The following is a 17,472-nucleotide window of genomic DNA, read 5'->3' as shown; positions in this document are numbered from 1 at the left end:
CCCCTAACTCTTCTTGTCATGAATCTGCCATCATCCAGACAGCACTAATCACAGTAAGGACTTCAGCACTCTGATGGAGGAAGGTGGAGAGTACAGAATCTCTCTCCTTTTTTTCTTCTGTCAAGTAAAAGATCTATTTCTATTATAGCCTAATTCATTAATCTCCTCTGTCTGAAGCAGCTTTCCTATGTTTAGCTTCCATATCTTTTTTTTTTTTTTCTTCCACACGTAATTTCAATTTGTTTTGAAAGGTCTATTTTTATAGGATTCACAGTCGGTTAACAGTGCAGGTTTTGATTTATAGTCACATTTCCCCCACTGCAATGCAAGACGCAAGTGTTGTAAATGATCAGGCTGTATTGTGCTGCTGTACGTCTGGCTTAATGCAGAAGTATGAATCCAGCTTAATGCAAAAATAAGGACAGAGCAGCATTTGAATGAGACTAACTGCTTGATTTGATTATTCATTTGTGATGAAGAGCAACATCTGCATTGAGCAGCGGCTGATCAGACCAAAGTTAGCTTTTAGTAACATGTATCACTTGGCGACAGTGGCAAGAAAAAAACGTCCTTTTAAGAGGCCGAAACCTCGAACAGACCCCGGCTCTAGGTGGGTGGCTGTCTGCCTCGACCAGCTGGGGTTACCGTTCAGTTCATTAATTCCCTGCAGCCATCTGATGGCAGCAGGACAGATGTGAGATGTGATGGCTCTACAGCCTCCAATTACTAAAGTGCCACATGGCCATTAGAAGCCATTAGACACAGTGATCCACTGTTGCTACACTGATTAAATCATGTGAAAATAACGGCTGGGTGCTGCAAAATAACCACAAAAACCTCAAATAGCTGACCACATCAAATTGGCTAATGAGTTTCAATCTCTGCCCTCACAGAAATCAGATAAATCCCTAACAAAAGTAAATCTGGAGTGCACACAGTCTCTGATGATCCATAATGAGACAAATTCAACAGTGTAATCAAACATCTCCCACTCTGGGCATAAGAGAGCAACTTCTAATTGAATTTTTAAACTGAGTGGTGTACAAATAATGACTGGAGGACCCCTATTAGCGAATTGCTGCTGCTGCCTCAGATAAATTAGAAAGAGAAACCATCACGCTCGGAACAAAAGACCCATCAATATTTGCTGAGAAACTCCGTCAAAGAAAGTGTAATTATGTGGCAACAGCAAGGGAGCAAGTAAATCAAATTTAATAAGCAAGCCGTCTTTATATACACCTATATTACAGTTTAAAATAGTCTGTAGGAGAGGAAGATTGTGTTTAAATAAAACCAGTGCCCGAACATTATCAAGAATAGATTATAAGCTTCAATCTATCATTCTTTACTAATGGAGAGCATCTCAAAAAGTCTTTGGGGTTACTGGGATCCTGTAGATAGTAGTGAAAGATTCACTGACTGCTCACAACTGCACTGCTGCTGCCATGTTTCTTTATCAACGCCCAATAATGTTCCTTGAAAAACTGCTGTATCTCTGAATGTACAAGATGGACTGCAGTTCAGTTCATGTGATCTGGACCAAAGAAAAAAACACTATTCTACTAAAAATGGCATAGATACCAAGTACAGTAAACAAAGTCACATGGGCTGACAGGTAACTCATTCATTGGACTGTTTTGGTGATGTCATCCTGCATTGTCAGTGCTACATGGACCCACCACTGACAGTATGTAATTAGCGGACACAGCTCTGGGTCTGTGAAGTGCAGCCATCATGGTAGTGTCTTAAACCTGCATTCTTTCTAATGGCCGGCAGAGAGCAGCTCGATGGGCTGCAATAAAAAAGTCTGATAGTATTGAGTCTAATGGAGAAATGAGCCGACTACTGACTTGATTTATTAGCTTAGTTTTCTAAAGACTTTATGGTTTCAATCTCTAGTTTTAGTCTTCTTCCATACAGCATGATGTTCACTTAGTAAATGATAGTCCCATTTAGAGTAAAATAGGTGATAAAGCAGGGTATGCTTTAGGGCTGGGATACCTTGTGATTGACAGGTCGTTCTCAGTGAGTCCGTCCAGCTCAACGCACCAAACTCAGATCAAACTGTCAAACTAGGCAGTGCTGATCTAATATGGATCCAGATTATGTTACTGCATTGCCCATTTCTACCCTAAAATCGTTTTAGAAACATATTTCAGTGTACCGTTTATGGAATACGATAAAATGTGTGATCGTTTGAGCCACCATTGCTTCCTGCTACGAATGAATTGAAAGTTATCTCAACCAATGTGCGCTGCTCAACTCACAGTATGTCACTGCCACTGGCTGCCGATAACCAACATGGGGACGGCCATAATGCTGAACTTGGGGCTTTAAAACCGTACTCCACAAACCACTGGATGACGTCACGATAGGGTCACAGAAGGAAATCAAATTCAGACTGACAGCAAGTCATGCCACACAACAAATTTCCTCCCTGGGATTAATAAAGTATTTCTGATTCTGATTACTGAACCTGAGTGGTTGCTATGTTTCACCCACTGTGTTGGACATGGTCACCAGATGACATTAAATAATCATTATCACAATATCAACAGATGTCTCCTTGATAGTTCCCACCTTCAGCAGGATGGATTCAAATATAGCTTAGCTTTTGAATTCATATTACAATCACACATCTATTATCACAAAATCCTATTGTTGGTCCACAAACCACCATCCGGTAGTGTTGTGAGACCCACCATTTCAAGTGGTCTCCATCCAGTTGTTTGGTTCTCAACGGAGCTTTAATGACAGCTTTCAAACCAGCCCAAATGAACCAAACCAAATTGGCAAAAAGAAACACCCTAATACCAGCTATGAGGACTAATTGTCACAATATACTCGCCCATTACTTTGGATGGCAGCGTTCATCTTGTTGGAAACAGCTGCTGAGAACACCTCACCACAAGGTCCATTTATACATGATGATTGAAAGCTCCAATTTGAAAATCTACAATTTCATGACAGTTTGGCAACTTCAGATGGAGGTCATGTGATATGAGGGCTACAACAAAAAAAATATTTTCATCATTATTTATTTTGTCAATTATTTTCTCAATGAATCGATTAGTTGTTTGGTCCACAGAACGTCAGAAAATGGTAGAAAAAGCCAAAGGTGACGTCCTCAAATGTCTTGATTTGTCCACAACCAAAATATCTTCAGTTTACTATCATAGAAGACTAAAGAAACCAGAAAATATTCACATTCGAAAAGTTGAAATCAGAGACCTTTTCTCTTTAAAAATGACTTAAAATAGTTTTGATTAGCGATTAATATAATAGTTGACAAATAATTGATTAATCGACTAATCATTGCTGCTCCAATATGATTGAACAGCTTCTAAAGGAACCTTCTGATGAGACCCTCAACAACTTTACTGTATCTGCCTTGCTGTGCCATTTCCTCAGACACTGCAGGAAACTGCTCTGAACCGCAGCTCTGTCATCTCTGGCTTCAGATAATTCAAATCCTGCTTGATATGTGCATGCTATTCAATGCTGTTAAAGTCTTTCAACAAAAATATTTTAACACTGACATCCTTTTACATGTATAATCATTGCTTCTGTTAAACACTTTATCACAGTCACGGCCAAGAACATGAGGTTACTTGTACCACAATCTGAACCTCTGGCCTCTATAACTATAATAATAATACTGCATACTGTGAATATGTGCTCCAAATCAAAAATAAAACACCATTAACATATATATATATAATATATATATATATATACAGATATATCCAGTCATATGAGCTGGCATGGTTACAATTGCCTCACCCATATAAGACCAACTGTCATCATTACATGACAACCATCCAAACTCAATTCACTAATTAAGACAGAGATTTGGATGAAATCTCTCCCCAAAAAAGCAAGAAGGTAGACCCTGACTTTTTTTTGGGAATTGCACAAATTTGCTTTCTTGCCAGGAGCTGAATGAGAAAATCGATCCCACTTGCATGTCTGTTTAGTAAATATAAGGCTACAGTCAGTAGATGGTTAGCTTAGCTTACCATACCATAAATACTGGAAACTGTTAACCTTACTTTGAGCAAATGGAATTTGGCAGAATTCACTTACCAGCATCTCTAAATCTCTCCAATAACCACATTATATTTGATCAATGTTTATATAAGCAGTGAGGTGCCATTTTTCTTTTTTTGAACAAAAGTCAAAAATGTACTGCAACGCTCTAGCGAAATTTTAATTTTAACTTCAATTGTGCTTTTAGCTCAACTAGAGAATAATAGAGTCATCAAGTCAGCAAACTGACTCGGTAATGTTACATAACAATATCTGCCAAAGGTGGGGCGCCTGGATAGCTCACCTTGTACAAGGCTAAGTCCTTGCTGCAGCAGCCCTCCATCCCAGGTTTGCTAACATTAGCTAGCATAAGCTACTGGTCACACCAGACCAAGTAAGGCAGCAGCAGTAAAACCCCTGAGTGTGTTGGACCATGCAAGAGTGTTTTATTGCTTATGAATTCAACTTTGACCACAAACCTCGTACATATGGCTTGGTTGATAGTAATGCAGTAGATAAGACAGCAATCTACAACACATTGTAACTTCTCTGTAGCTAAAAAAACCACAGCATTCCCCTCCGTCTTTCTCTTTCACAGTTCAGGTACAGGACAGCACTTGTTCACAAACGTTGGTCATTTGTTTAAGTGACAGCTTGCTTTCGCAGTGTGCTTGGCTCTTCTCACTACAGCCAATATTTCCGCTTTCCGAAATTTCCAGGTTTTCCTGGAAACGTGGGAACCTTGTCTTTCCTATCTCTCTTGAGCTATCTAACTAACAAAAGGCAAAAAGCCTGACATTACTTGGCATAGGATGATATGAAAACTTCAATGATGACAGACTAGAATTTAATGGTGCTAAAACATGCCTCAGTTAAATTACACAATTTTATTGAAAGACCTAGATTCACATTTCACACCAAATCACATTGTCTAATAGTGACGTCTGAAAGTGTAACTTTCTTGTTGGACACTTCTTTTCCAGAAGTTTGACATTCTGATAGAAAGTAAAAAAAATAAACTCTGCGAGGATCAGATCATCAGTATGTAACATGAGCTTTAGCCAAGGCCAGAGCTTCTGTCTCCACTGAACCACGGCTTACTGAATCATTTAGTGGCGCTGTAATACGCCTGCAGCATCAAGCCGCCGCACAGAGAAAGGGGCAAGAGGAAGTTGTAAACAAAAAAAACAAAAAAAAAAACAGAGGGAGCGATAAAAACAGAGCGGGACAAAAGCTATGCTACCATCACTGTGGGAACAAGAAAGGGAAAGAGTGTTGGAGTGCAGCCTGCGGCTTCGATGTACCACTCACTTTCCAAGCCTGCGGCGACACCAGTCTGCATTATAGAACAAGAGACGTGTGGACAGAGAAACACAAAGGGAAAGGGAAAGTGAGAAGCCACCTGTATTCTGGACACTTATTAGCTCTCTGTGTGGCTACTGTAACATAGTGTATTGTTGTTTGGCTTTAATCAAACATGTTTTTGTTTGATTTTCAACTTTTGGAAAGGTAATTGGCAATCCTTATTGTTGAGCCCTGCACATCCATGTGTTTTCACACACACATGTTCTGATTTCTGCTGGTGGGATTAATCTAGTGAAATTCTATATTTATTATTGTAATAAATCCCATGTGCAAGACAGTAGATTCATTTCGAGGTTTATGCTGTCCTCGGGTTCTCAGTGGCCCGGCCTGTCAGTGTAAACACAATGCCTAACCCTATCCCTGCTACTTTGAGCACCAGCTGAGACTTTCCACCCTCTGGAACGACCCGGCTGGCCAAAAGTGACAAGATGATTGATTTGAAGCAGTCCTGATAAACCTGAGAGCTGAAACAGTCACCTCTTAGCATCTGAACAGTTGAGGCAGATAGCCCATCACTCTAATGACCCGACTTCTTTATTTACACCCTCAATTCACTGTGGTGGTGAAACACCACAACACTCACTCACAGTGACAACATTGCACCTGCCTGAATGGGGAAGCAGAGGGGAGTTTATCCCTAAAGAATACTTGTGTCATAATGAAAGATAGTCAAAATAGCCGAGCCAGAGGATTCCAGTTTCCTCCTGACAGAACCAGAGTGGATACAGAACAAGACAGAGGAGAGGAGGTCCAATCCTTAGTTTTAAAGAAAAGTGACATAAAAAAAAGGGGTCTATGGAGCAGGCAGTTACCGTTTGGTTCCCACTCTGTGATTTGGAGCGATGTCGATGGTATCAGTGGCCGAGTCGTGGCGGACAGCTAGACCCAGGTCGGCGATGCAGCAGGTCCCGTTCTTCTTCACCAGAATGTTCTTTGACTTCAGGTCTCTGTGGGCAATCGCTGGCTTCCCTGGAGAAAGAGCATCATCGACTCAACAACTTGCACTGACTGACACTAGATAAGAATAACTGAACACTCTATACTTATGTATATGTGAATGTTGAATATAAGACAGAAAAGGGGATGATTTTGCTTTGACACTTGGTTCTTGGATATCATGTGCAGCTCCTTTGAGGACTCCAGGGCTGGGTTTGAAGTAACATTTCAATCACCACATCTTTTGAATGTCAGTCCGTAACAATGGGAGTGGGAGTTCAAGTGGAAAAGGAGCACCAAGACACATTTAGATAAAGCGAAGTGAAGTATCCTCCTTTGACCCCTACGCCTTTATTTTCACTTAGCACAGATATATATTCCACCAATGTGAACCTAGTGCTGATGCCAGTTCAGACCTGAGAACCTTCGAAGAACCAATTTGCTTCACTGTATACTTCTCCAACATTAGTTATTGTTACCATGGTTAAGCTACCACCGCATGTAAACAATTCCTGGTTCTAACCAGCAAAGAGGTGGTGCTGCGCTAGACCCAGTCTTCCGGGCCAGGACTGTGAAAACACTTTGGTGGAAAATGGTTAATATTACAACTGCCTTGGTGTTCTCGGCTACAGTAGCTGTTTAGCTAGCTACTACTATCCATCCACCAACTCAAATGCATGGATGGACTACGAGCAAGACAAAAGTTCAGCTTGTCTTTGTCAATAATGCTTCCGCAGCCATACTGTGTCTGTGTCTGTGTGTGTGTGTGTGTGTGTGTGTGTGTGTGTGTGTGTGTGTTTTACCTTGCGTGCCCACTATCTCCATGTGGAGGTGGGCGAGGCCGCTGGCTGTGGACAGGGACAGTTTGATCATGCCCTCCACGGTGACGGTGTAACGGTTCAGGTAGTCAAACAGGGATCCGTGTTCGTGGTAGTCAGACACCAGCCACAGCTGAGTCCAGGTCCCGTTATCTACACAGAGACAGGAAGATGAGCAAGGAGAAATGCAGTTAAGGATGAAGGTGGTTTTGTCCTGGTTCTGCTCTTCCAGAAATAAATCGTTAGACCCTGACTTATTTAATCTTAAGGCACTGTCCCTACATGTCCTAGTATTGTATATTGTTATTTTCAGAAACATTGAAGCTGTTCATATATGCCATGTGAGTGGTACTACTACAGTTTTATAAGCACAATTTGAAATTATTGCTTGTATGTCCTCAGGCTTTCAACAAATACCTGAATATGAAGAGACAACTTTAGTATGGTCCTAAAATGAGCTTGAACTATGAATGAACTAAAAAACCAAACTATTTCAAAAAATATTTTTATTCTTCTTGTTCCTCTTTTTCTTATAAACAAAATATAGTTTGAGCTTTCTGAGGGTTCGCATCAAGCTTTGAGTGAAGTGAATAAGAAAGAAAATCATCTTTTGGATGATATATATATATATATATATATATATAATGGAATCATTTTGAGTCCACAAAAAATCCTGTGATGTTAAAATTTATATCTTTGGTGCTGCTTGAGCTGTTAGACTGTGTGGTAATGTGTGCTCGGCCTTCGCTGCGAACCGTTACTCCCCCACACTGTCTACCAGCCTGTCTCACCGCGAACACTCGCCTGCACCAACTTCACCTTTAGCAGAGCTGCTTTTCTGCTCCAACTGCTCAAGGTTCACTTGTAATTACAGCAGCCCACACTGTCCTCTATAGATAAGCCTGATGGAGAAGGACTTGATACGCTTGAATCTAAACTCTGATAGCAATTTAATTAGCCTCACAATAGCGTAATCTGTTTGCTTCATACTTTCATTCATTTCTTTATGTTAGGTGTTTCTAATGTCATCCTGCCGGCTCCAGTCTGATTTATCTTCTGTTCTTCCAGCTATATGCGCAGTCTTACATGAATCTGGCCTGTCAGAGCTCTCCCCGAGGTCTCTCACCTTTGTTGTCAGCAGCGATGAAGCCCAGAATGTTCTCGTGTCTCAGCATCACAGTCTGGTAGATCTCAGCCTCGCGGAACCAGGAGCGTTCTTCGCGGGAGGAGAAGATCTTTACGGCCACCTCCTCGCCACGCCACTTACCCCGCCACACCTCCCCGAAACGGCCCTTCCCGATGCTCTCCTGGAGGATAATGGTCCTGGCGATGGTCCTCTGGACCAGCAGTGGCAGGCCTGGAGGAAAAAAAACATTTAAAAAAAGCTTGTTTAGAAAAATCTAAAAGGAGGACGGTAGAAAGATTGAGAAATAAAAGGAAAATATCTGAATATCTGCCGCTACTTCTGGGCCTGTAACATGAATAAGCATCATAGGTCCCCTTTAATATATTTGCCAATAATCCAGAATTTATACAAGTGTAGTTATCAGCTCTCATTTGAATATCTTTTATTATCTGGTTGGATACCATGTTGCCTTGTACTGCTTGTACAGCATCTCAAATCTGTCTACAGCTTTGTTTTCTCAGGAAAAAGATAAATAACTACTGTGACGATGAACACAGACAGAATTTGTCCAGCTGTGTGTTGCATTGCTGTTTAATATCATGTTATGGGCTTTATTACTTTCCCTTATTATATGTGGGACTGACCGATAAATTGGATTTTCATTGTCATGATATGAACATGTGCATAAACACATAGCGAGAATCTGCCTGAAACACAACAACTTATTTATATAGGGATGGGTACCAAAACCAGGTACTAAACGGGCCCCTGGGATAAAAACCCTTGTAAATATCAAGTTTGTTGGGGCTGCAGCTCCTCCATATATACAGCGGGTAAAATAAGTATTGAACACGTCACCATTTTTAAATCACTAAATATATATTTCTAAAAGGTGCTATTGTCATGAAATTTTCACCAGATGTCGGTAACAACCCATGCAAAGAAACCAAAATAAATCATTTCAGAAATTAAAGTTATGTGTAATAAAATGGAATGACACATGGAAAATGTATTGAACACGCTTACTGAAATTTAATACTTCGTACAAAAGCCTTTGTTGGTAATGACAGCTTCAAGACGCCTCCTGTATGGGGAGCAGCTTTATTTCCTGTCTCTGAAACCAATTGAGAGTTTCCTTGGCTGTGTGTTTGGGATCATTGTCTTGCTGAAATGTCCAACCTCGTTTCATCTTCATCATCCTGGTAGATAGCAGCAGAACTTTATCAAGAATGTCTCGGTACATTTTTCCATTCATCCTTCCTTCAGTTATATGAAGATTGTTATAAGAAGTATGCTGAAAAACAGCCATGATGTTCCCACCTCCAAACTTCACTGTTGGTATGGTGTTTTTGGGGTGATGTGCAGTGCCATTTGACCTCCAAACATGCTGTGTGTTATGGCATCCAAAGAGTTGAATTTTGGTCTCCTCTGACCAGACTATATTCTCCCAGTATTTCACAGGCTTGTCTAAATGTTGTGCAGCAAACTTTAAATGCGCTTCAACGTGCTTTTTCTTCAGCAATGGAGTGCATACAGGCCATGGCGGTTGAGTGCATTACTTATTGTTTTCTTTGAAACAATTGTACCTGCTAATTCCAGGTCTTTCTGAAGCTCTCCACAAATGGTCCTTGGCTCTTGGACAACTCTTCTGATAATTCTTTTCACTCCTCTGTCAGAAATCTTGCGAGGAGCACCTGGTTGTGGCCGGTTTATGGTGAAATGATGTTCTTTCCACTTCCGGATTATGGCCCCAACAGTGCTCACTGGAACATTCAGAAGTTTAGAAATCCTTCTGTAACCAATGCCATCAGCATGTTTTGCAACAATAAGGTTGCAAAGGTCTTGCAAGAGCTCTTTGGTTTTACCCCTCATGAGATGTTTCTTGTGTGACACCTTGGTGATGAGACACCTTTTTATAGGCCATCAGTTGGGACTGAACCAGCTGATATTAATTTGCACTGACAAGTGGCAGGATTGCTTTCTAATTACTGATAGGTTTCAGCTGGTGTCTTGGCTTTCCATGCCTTTTTGCACCTCCCTTTCATCATATGTCCAATACGTTTTCCCTGTCATTTCACATTATTACACATAACTTAATTTATGGACATCTATGGTTTGATTTCTTTACATGTGTGGTTTGCATGGGTTGTTACCGACATCTGGTGATAATTTCATGTCAATAGCACCTTTAGAAATATATTTACTGAGAATAATGGTTACGTGTTCAATACTTATTTTACCTGCTGTATGTCTTTAGCTTGGTTTGTCAAATTCATGTAAACTGGCTGAGACAATCCAGCCCATTCTGTTTCTACCAGGCAGTGAATCCCATCAGAGGAGGACAGAGGACAACCAGGCAAATACAGGAACTGTAAAGCTACCGTGCACACTAAACAGTTTATTTAATGTGAAGTCACTGTACAATGAAGTCACACTGTTTGTCATTAACAGTATGGGTGTGCTTTATGTCACACTTCTCTGAGTGGTGTATTTTTCTCAGGGGAAGCACCAGCGAACAGTTGGTACTAGTTTAGTGGAGATAAACATGTGGTTTTTATCTTCTCAATTACTCCAGAAAATCACATATTCTGATAAAAGTGTACCTTCAGGACAAAAACCCTGCAGTTAGCTATCATTAGTATCAAAGCCTTTTTAGAAGTTTGTTTGGTGAAGTGCAGTAGAGTTGGCTCCTCTTGCAAACCCATTTGGTCAGTTACATTCCCAATGAGCAAAAACTGTGTAAGAACTGTAACTCTGTCAGCTCACTCGTTTGGCACACTGCTGATGAGAAAACAGAAGATTACAGTGGAATGAAAACCCTGCTCAGATTTCAACAGGCACCGCACACATACTCCGACTCTGATTAAAACAGCCCACACAGTTCTGCCAACACACACACAAACACACTGTATCACTCACACACACAATTGCATATTGTGCAATATGGTGGCGACAGCTAGAATCCAAGTCTTTCCTTGGCACAGTGCTTGAAGTGCCAGTCTCCACAGAGAGGTGCTAATTTATGGCAAGCATAAAGAACAGCTTTTGCCAGGGTAGAGTGTGTGTGTGTGTGTGTTTTTGCAGCCTGAATCTGGGCCAGCCAGTCTTTGTAATAGACTTTTACTTTAAGATGTGTGCAGCTGCAGGGTCTTACTGCTGTACATGCGCGCACACACAGCGGATGAGAACAGTGTGTGATCTCCCAAGTCCTTTACAATCTAGTTACATTCTCACACAAACAGGGTCGCACAAACTAAAACAACCCTAAAATGTAGGTCAGGGTTACCCCTCTTTGTAAAGAAATCATTTGGAAGACATTTAGTCATATAATGAATTTCTAGGTGTTTCCATGACTGGGAAATTAGGCTCAAAATTTCTAGGTTTTCCAGGATGTGTGGGAACCCTGTCAATATATTGAGATATATTGTGATATGTGAAGAAGATATATATTGCAACTTTTTAGAACGTTCATAGTATAAAGAACACATGTCTATATACAGAATACATCAAATCTGAGTAAAAAGGTTGTAAGTTTAAACAGAAAAATCAATCATGTTTTTGAGAATCAATACAATATCACAAAACAGAATATCACAATGTTATTTTTCTATATTTACTTACATCCAGGGACGGCTGGTATATATGGGCTAACAGGGCTAACAGGGCTAAGCGAAGCATGCACGTGATGTATTCACTAGGAACGCAGTCCATAACAATGTTGTGCCATGATTTTTTTGTCCCAGCAACATTCTTGATCCAGAAGAATAAGATGTTCTTTCTAGCAGCAAAGTTCAGTATATTGAAAAGTCCTCTGTGTTTACTGTCAGTGATCCGACTATCCGGGAGACCAAGTATCAGGCACATAGGGTCCATCCATATTGAATATAATTACCAGTCTCAGAATTGCATTTCCAGAAAAGCGGGGAGATATTAGCGTCCATTTTGTTCTTGACAAAAGGTGTTATATGCGTGCGATGCACAATCCTGAACTGTATGGATTTGGCGCGGTTACACACAAAAATGTTCATGGCCTGAGACCAGACTTCCTGCCAGTCAGCATCATCTATAACAACGCCTAGATCTTTTTCCCAAGCTTGCTTGGTAGTTCGTGAGGTAAGAGTAAGAGTTCAGAGCTCTGTAAAAAACAGTAATGCATTTCTTACTAATCTGTAGAGACAGGGCCTTCTCCACACATGAAGTGGTGTTATTAGACATTAAGGTGGTGTCTTTAACTATGAAATCTCTAATTTGTAAATATCTGTAGAAGTCACCTTGATTAAATAAACCAAATTGCTGTTGCAACTGCTGAAAGGGTAGTAAAATCTGGCCATTGAATAGATCACCTATTTTCTTCAGCCCTTGGGTGCTCCACACTTTAAAGCCCTGGTCCTTACAGCCTGGCAGGAAGTCCGGGTTATCAAGAATGGGAGTGAGAGGAGATGATAACTGAGCCCGGCCTTCTATAGAGCGAATGGATCTCCAGGCTCTGATGGTACTGAGAGTAATAGGGTTAGAGCATGTTTTTTTAACAGAATCAGGATTATTTATAAACAATAAATTCAGCAAGGGACACTTTGACTGAGAGGATTCAATATCATGCCAAATCGAGGCTGGATCACAGTTGCGCCAGCTTGCAATCACCCGCAGGTGTGATGCCAGTTGGTAAAATTTGAGAGTTGGTAAATGTAACCCTCAATCACAACCTGCCATTTGAAGTTTTGTCATCTTGAGATGGGGCTTCTTTTTACTCCAAATAAGGGAGCCTAGCCAGCCTTCAAGCACCTTAATAACCTTGCTGGATAATAAGATAGGGATCATTTGCAGTGGGTATAGCAGTCTAGGCAGGACGTTCATTTTTATGAGAGCAAGCCTACCTAGCCAGGAAAGAGGTAGAGGGGCCCAGCGGTCTAATGGTGCGTTCGTTTTGTCTTGTAATTGCGACTTGCAGCTCGAGAGCGACGTCACATCCGTGTTTGAAAAAGAGTAACCGCGGGTTTTTGCGTTCTGTTTGGCACACAACACGACGAGCTTGGTTGCAATAGGCAGTTTGGACGTTTCGTAACGTTTATAGTGATTATCTGGTTTACGGTGCACCCACCACGGATTTCACATGTTCATTACATATTACACAATCATATTTCACAGTTTGAGATCTGAATTTTGATTAACGTTAACGTTACGCTACTGCTCTGCTTTCTGCTTAAGACTCGGCACTGTTGTCATGGCAACATGGAGCGTCTAGCCAATTTCAGCTGCACAAGCTACAAAATAACTAATTAGGCGTATTTAACACATAATAAGACTGTAGCGACATGCCTATAGGTAACAGTATACAGTGCTGTGTGTACGACTTCTTCATTTGGTTACAACAAAGACAAGAGTGTTTAAAATTGTAGAAAACCACAATGTTTACTACGTGTGATGCTCGGAGTAGCCATCTTGGTAACTGAACTCGGGGTCCTCTGAGTTCAGACGACTTAACGAGTCGTTTTATACGTCCTCGGGAGCTTTCTATTTGCAACTTCCAGTTCGTAACTCAGGAAACCGACTCGGAGATCGAGTCAGGTGGACAAAACGAACGCACCATAAGTCTGCCCTTATAGCATCCAAGAGGGGGGGGGAGTTGGACTTAAATAGCAAAGTCGGTAGCCTTTCCTCAGTAGCGACACCTCTGTTCAGGAGAAGACTGCAACTAGTGTCGCCACCACCAGCGCAAGTATAAATAGTTACGGCGCTCCCGTGACGTCACATTGTCGCGCGACTGGTCGAGAACGGCGAGTATACCGAGCTTTGCTTTGCTATTTCTAGGCACTAGAAGAAGAAAAGGTTTTTTTATTTTTTTATTTTCCAAATCAGTTGCGGAGGTTCTTCCAAATTTTCCGGCATATGGCCTCGTCTTTTCCAACATTCATGGCGATTTCTCGTGGGTAGCCATGACTCAAAAAGTCCAACGGCTGCCCAGTCTCCGTATCCTCCGCCAAGCCGACAACACGAATGTTTAGGCGTCTGCTGTAGTTCTCGGCCATGTCCAAACTCTCTGTGGGGGTGCGGACCTGCTTCTCCAGCTCCACAATCCTCGGCTCTTGTGCTTCGGCGGAGTTTTCAACTGCTAGTAGCCTAGCCTCTGCTTCATCTAGCCGCTTGCTAGCGGCCTGGAGCTCCGTAGCATGCTTGTGGATAGTCTCGGCCAGAGGACAAAGTTTTTCATCAATAACTTTAATAATGTTGGAGGTCATTACGCTCAGAGCTTTAGCAAGGGCAGGGTCAAGCCCGTCTGCGGTATCAAATTCGGCCTGGTCGCCATCTTGTGTGTCGTCGCCGGGCTCGGACGAGGCGTCTTTTTTGTCTTTATTTCCTCTGGTTCTTCCCACCTTGGCGAAGGACTGTGGCCAAAAGTTTTCCAAGGACATAGCCTGTTATGTTCATAACAAAAATGTCTTGTAGGGCCCGGATGTTGTCAGGATAATGAGAAAATTAGCACCGAGTGGCACGGAGCTCTACCAAAAGCGTCTGCTCAGCTCACCGCCATCACGTGACCCCCCTGATCAGCCCCCCTATCTTTTACAGTAAAGATGAAAAACTATTATTAAAAACCTTAGAACATATTGTTTTGAATTTTGGTAGAACCTAGAGCAACAACAGCACCAAAAAAGTGACAGAAAAAACCCAGGATATATGATATACCCTGGGTTTTTTCCTGTAAATGGGCTAAATGTATTCAGCCCAAGCACAGTAGCGTAAGCTTCCATTGACTTGTGATTGACAGGTGTCCTGACACGCCCCCTTCATATGCCATTGAAGCCATTTGGGCTAAATTCATTCAGCCCAAAGGCTGACCTTCGACCAATCACAGCGCAGTAGCTACAGTACAGTGACCTTCGACCAATCACAGCACAGTAGCTACAGTACAGTGAGCCTAGTTCGTAGTATGACGGGCGTTAGCATGAACATGAAGGTGGATTATTCACTTTATAATCAATTTTCAAAAAGTCAAAAGTCTTTGGAGGAAAAATTGGAAGTTCAGAGATTGGGAACACACGGTTTTTTGTGATGTAAACTTTTCCCACCTTTAATGAGACCTATAATGTGAACAATTCAATTGAAAAACAAACTGAAATCTTGTAGGGGGAAAAATAAAAAACTTATAATAACCTGGTTGCATAAGTGTGCACACCCTTAAACTAATTTTGAACTTTGTTGAAGCACCTTTTGATTTTATTACAGCTCTCAGTCTTTTGGGTAGGAGTCAATTAGCATGGCACATCTCTACTTGGCAATATTTGCCCACTCTTCGTTACAAAAGCACTCCAAAACCTGGCAGATTGCGAGGGCATCGCCTGTGTACAGCCCTCTTCTGATCACCCCACAGATGCTCAATGGGATTCAGGTCTGGGCTCTGGCTGGGTCATTCCAAAACATTGATCTTCTGGTGAAGCCATGCTTTTGTTGATTTGGATGAATGCTCTGGGTCGTTGTCGTGCTGAAAGGTGAATTTCCTCTTCATCTTCAGCTTTCTAACGGAAGCCTGAAGGTTTTGTGCCAAAATTGACTGATATTTTGGAACAGTTCATAATTCCTTCCACCTTGATTAAGACCCCGGTTCCAGCTGAAGAAAAACAGCCCCAAAGCATGATGCTGCCACAACCATGCTTCACTGTGGGTGTGGTGTTTTCTCCACTTGATGATGACTGTCTGACTGTGTTCCATGGTATATCTAATGCCTTGGAATTTTTTTTGTATCCTTGTCCGGACTGATAATTTTTAACAATGAGATTCCTCTGATGCTTTGAAAGCTCTCTGCGGACCATGGCTTTTGCTCTGATATGCAACTGAGAAAATGTCAGGAAAGTCCTACTAGAACAGCTGAACTTTATTTGGGATTAATCAGAGTCACTTTAAATGATGACAGGTGTGTACTGACTACTAATTAACATGAGTTTGAATGTGATTGGTCATTTCTGAACCTGGCCACATCCCCAGTTATAAGAGGGTGTGCACACTTATGCAACCAGGTTATTATACGTTTTTTATTTTTTATATTTCCACCTAAAAGATGTCAGTTTGTTTTTCAATTGAATTGTTCACATTATAGGTCACATTAAAAGGTGGAAAAAGTTTGGACATGATTTATCTTTGTCTCATCTTTTTACATCACAAAAACCTGGCATTTTAACAGGGGTGTGTAGACTTTTCATATATATATATATATAAAACTTGATGTGATGCTACTGTTGCTGCTGTGTGGCGTATTGGTGAGTGTAATGCATTTGTTAGCCCACCCACCCAAATTCTCCACCAGCCGTCACTGCTTACAACCCATAGATTTTTTTTAGAGCTGCTGGTAGGTGGAGTATGCTCCCTGTGGACAGAGCTGGGCTAGCTATTTCCCCTGTTTCCAGTCTTTATACTAAGCTAAGCAGCGGCTTCACAATCATCAAATCATCATATGAACACAACACACAGACACAGACACAGACACAGAGAGAATCTGCCCAGGCTACCGCCCACCATACCGGATCCAGAGCCTGAGGTGGTCATGTCGTAGATGAGGTCCTTCAGCGTTGTTCCGACAGTGATGAAGGGGTGGTCCATGGAGGGGTCCTCTTCGTTGGGCACCCGGTGGTGGTGGTGATGATGGGCACCAGCACCCCCGGCCCCCAGGGCCCTGTGGCTGTGACAAACGTAGAACGCCAAGACCAGCAGCAGGCAGAGCACACACACCGGGCCAGCAATCACCGCCGCGAGGGCCACGGGGCCCAGAGGAGGGGTCTTTACCGTGGGGACTGCGGGACAGAAGGGAGACAGACGCACAGAGATTAGTGTTTTTAAGTAAGGCTCTAAAATCAACATGTGAGTAAAAAAAGTTCTCGACGTTCAAGAGATCAAGTTAGGCCGCAGACTGTTGCAGAAGTTAGCTTTGAGCATACTGGTGGCTGGCAAGTGGCAGGGCTAAAGTGCTAGCCACGAGCCAGGAAGCTAACTGGCCAAGTGGTGCGGGGGCACATTCCATCTGCTCTGCAGATGGGAGATTTGGCCTGCAGCAAACACAGACAGAGAGACACACAGACAGAGAGACACACAGACAGAGAGACACACAGACAGACACACACACAGACACAGACACAGACACAGACACACACAGACACACACACACACACACACACACACACACACCCCCCCCCCCCCCCCCCCCCCCCC

The 17,472-nt window shown here is 42.1% G+C and overlaps 1 protein-coding gene across 1 annotated transcript in view; it reads right to left on the bottom strand.

The window, feature by feature from the left end:
• Positions 1–17,472, bottom strand: part of tgfbr1b (transforming growth factor, beta receptor 1 b) — a 77,589-nt gene that overhangs the window by 18,870 nt on the left and 41,247 nt on the right. The window contains exons 3-6 of the mRNA XM_051410252.1: positions 16,788–17,057; positions 8,275–8,505; positions 7,134–7,301; positions 6,207–6,363 (exon numbers count right to left, since the gene is read on the bottom strand). Of these exons, the coding sequence (XP_051266212.1) occupies positions 6,207–6,363; positions 7,134–7,301; positions 8,275–8,505; positions 16,788–17,057 (826 nt within the window). The remainder of the gene's footprint in view (positions 1–6,206; positions 6,364–7,133; positions 7,302–8,274; positions 8,506–16,787; positions 17,058–17,472) is intronic.

Source organism: Dicentrarchus labrax, unplaced genomic scaffold (genome assembly GCF_905237075.1).
Source record: "Dicentrarchus labrax unplaced genomic scaffold, dlabrax2021, whole genome shotgun sequence".
In the NCBI taxonomy this organism is placed as follows: Eukaryota; Metazoa; Chordata; class Actinopteri; family Moronidae; genus Dicentrarchus; species Dicentrarchus labrax.
The sequence above is the reverse complement of the archived record's forward strand: the minus strand, read 5'-3'. Positions and strand labels throughout refer to the sequence as shown.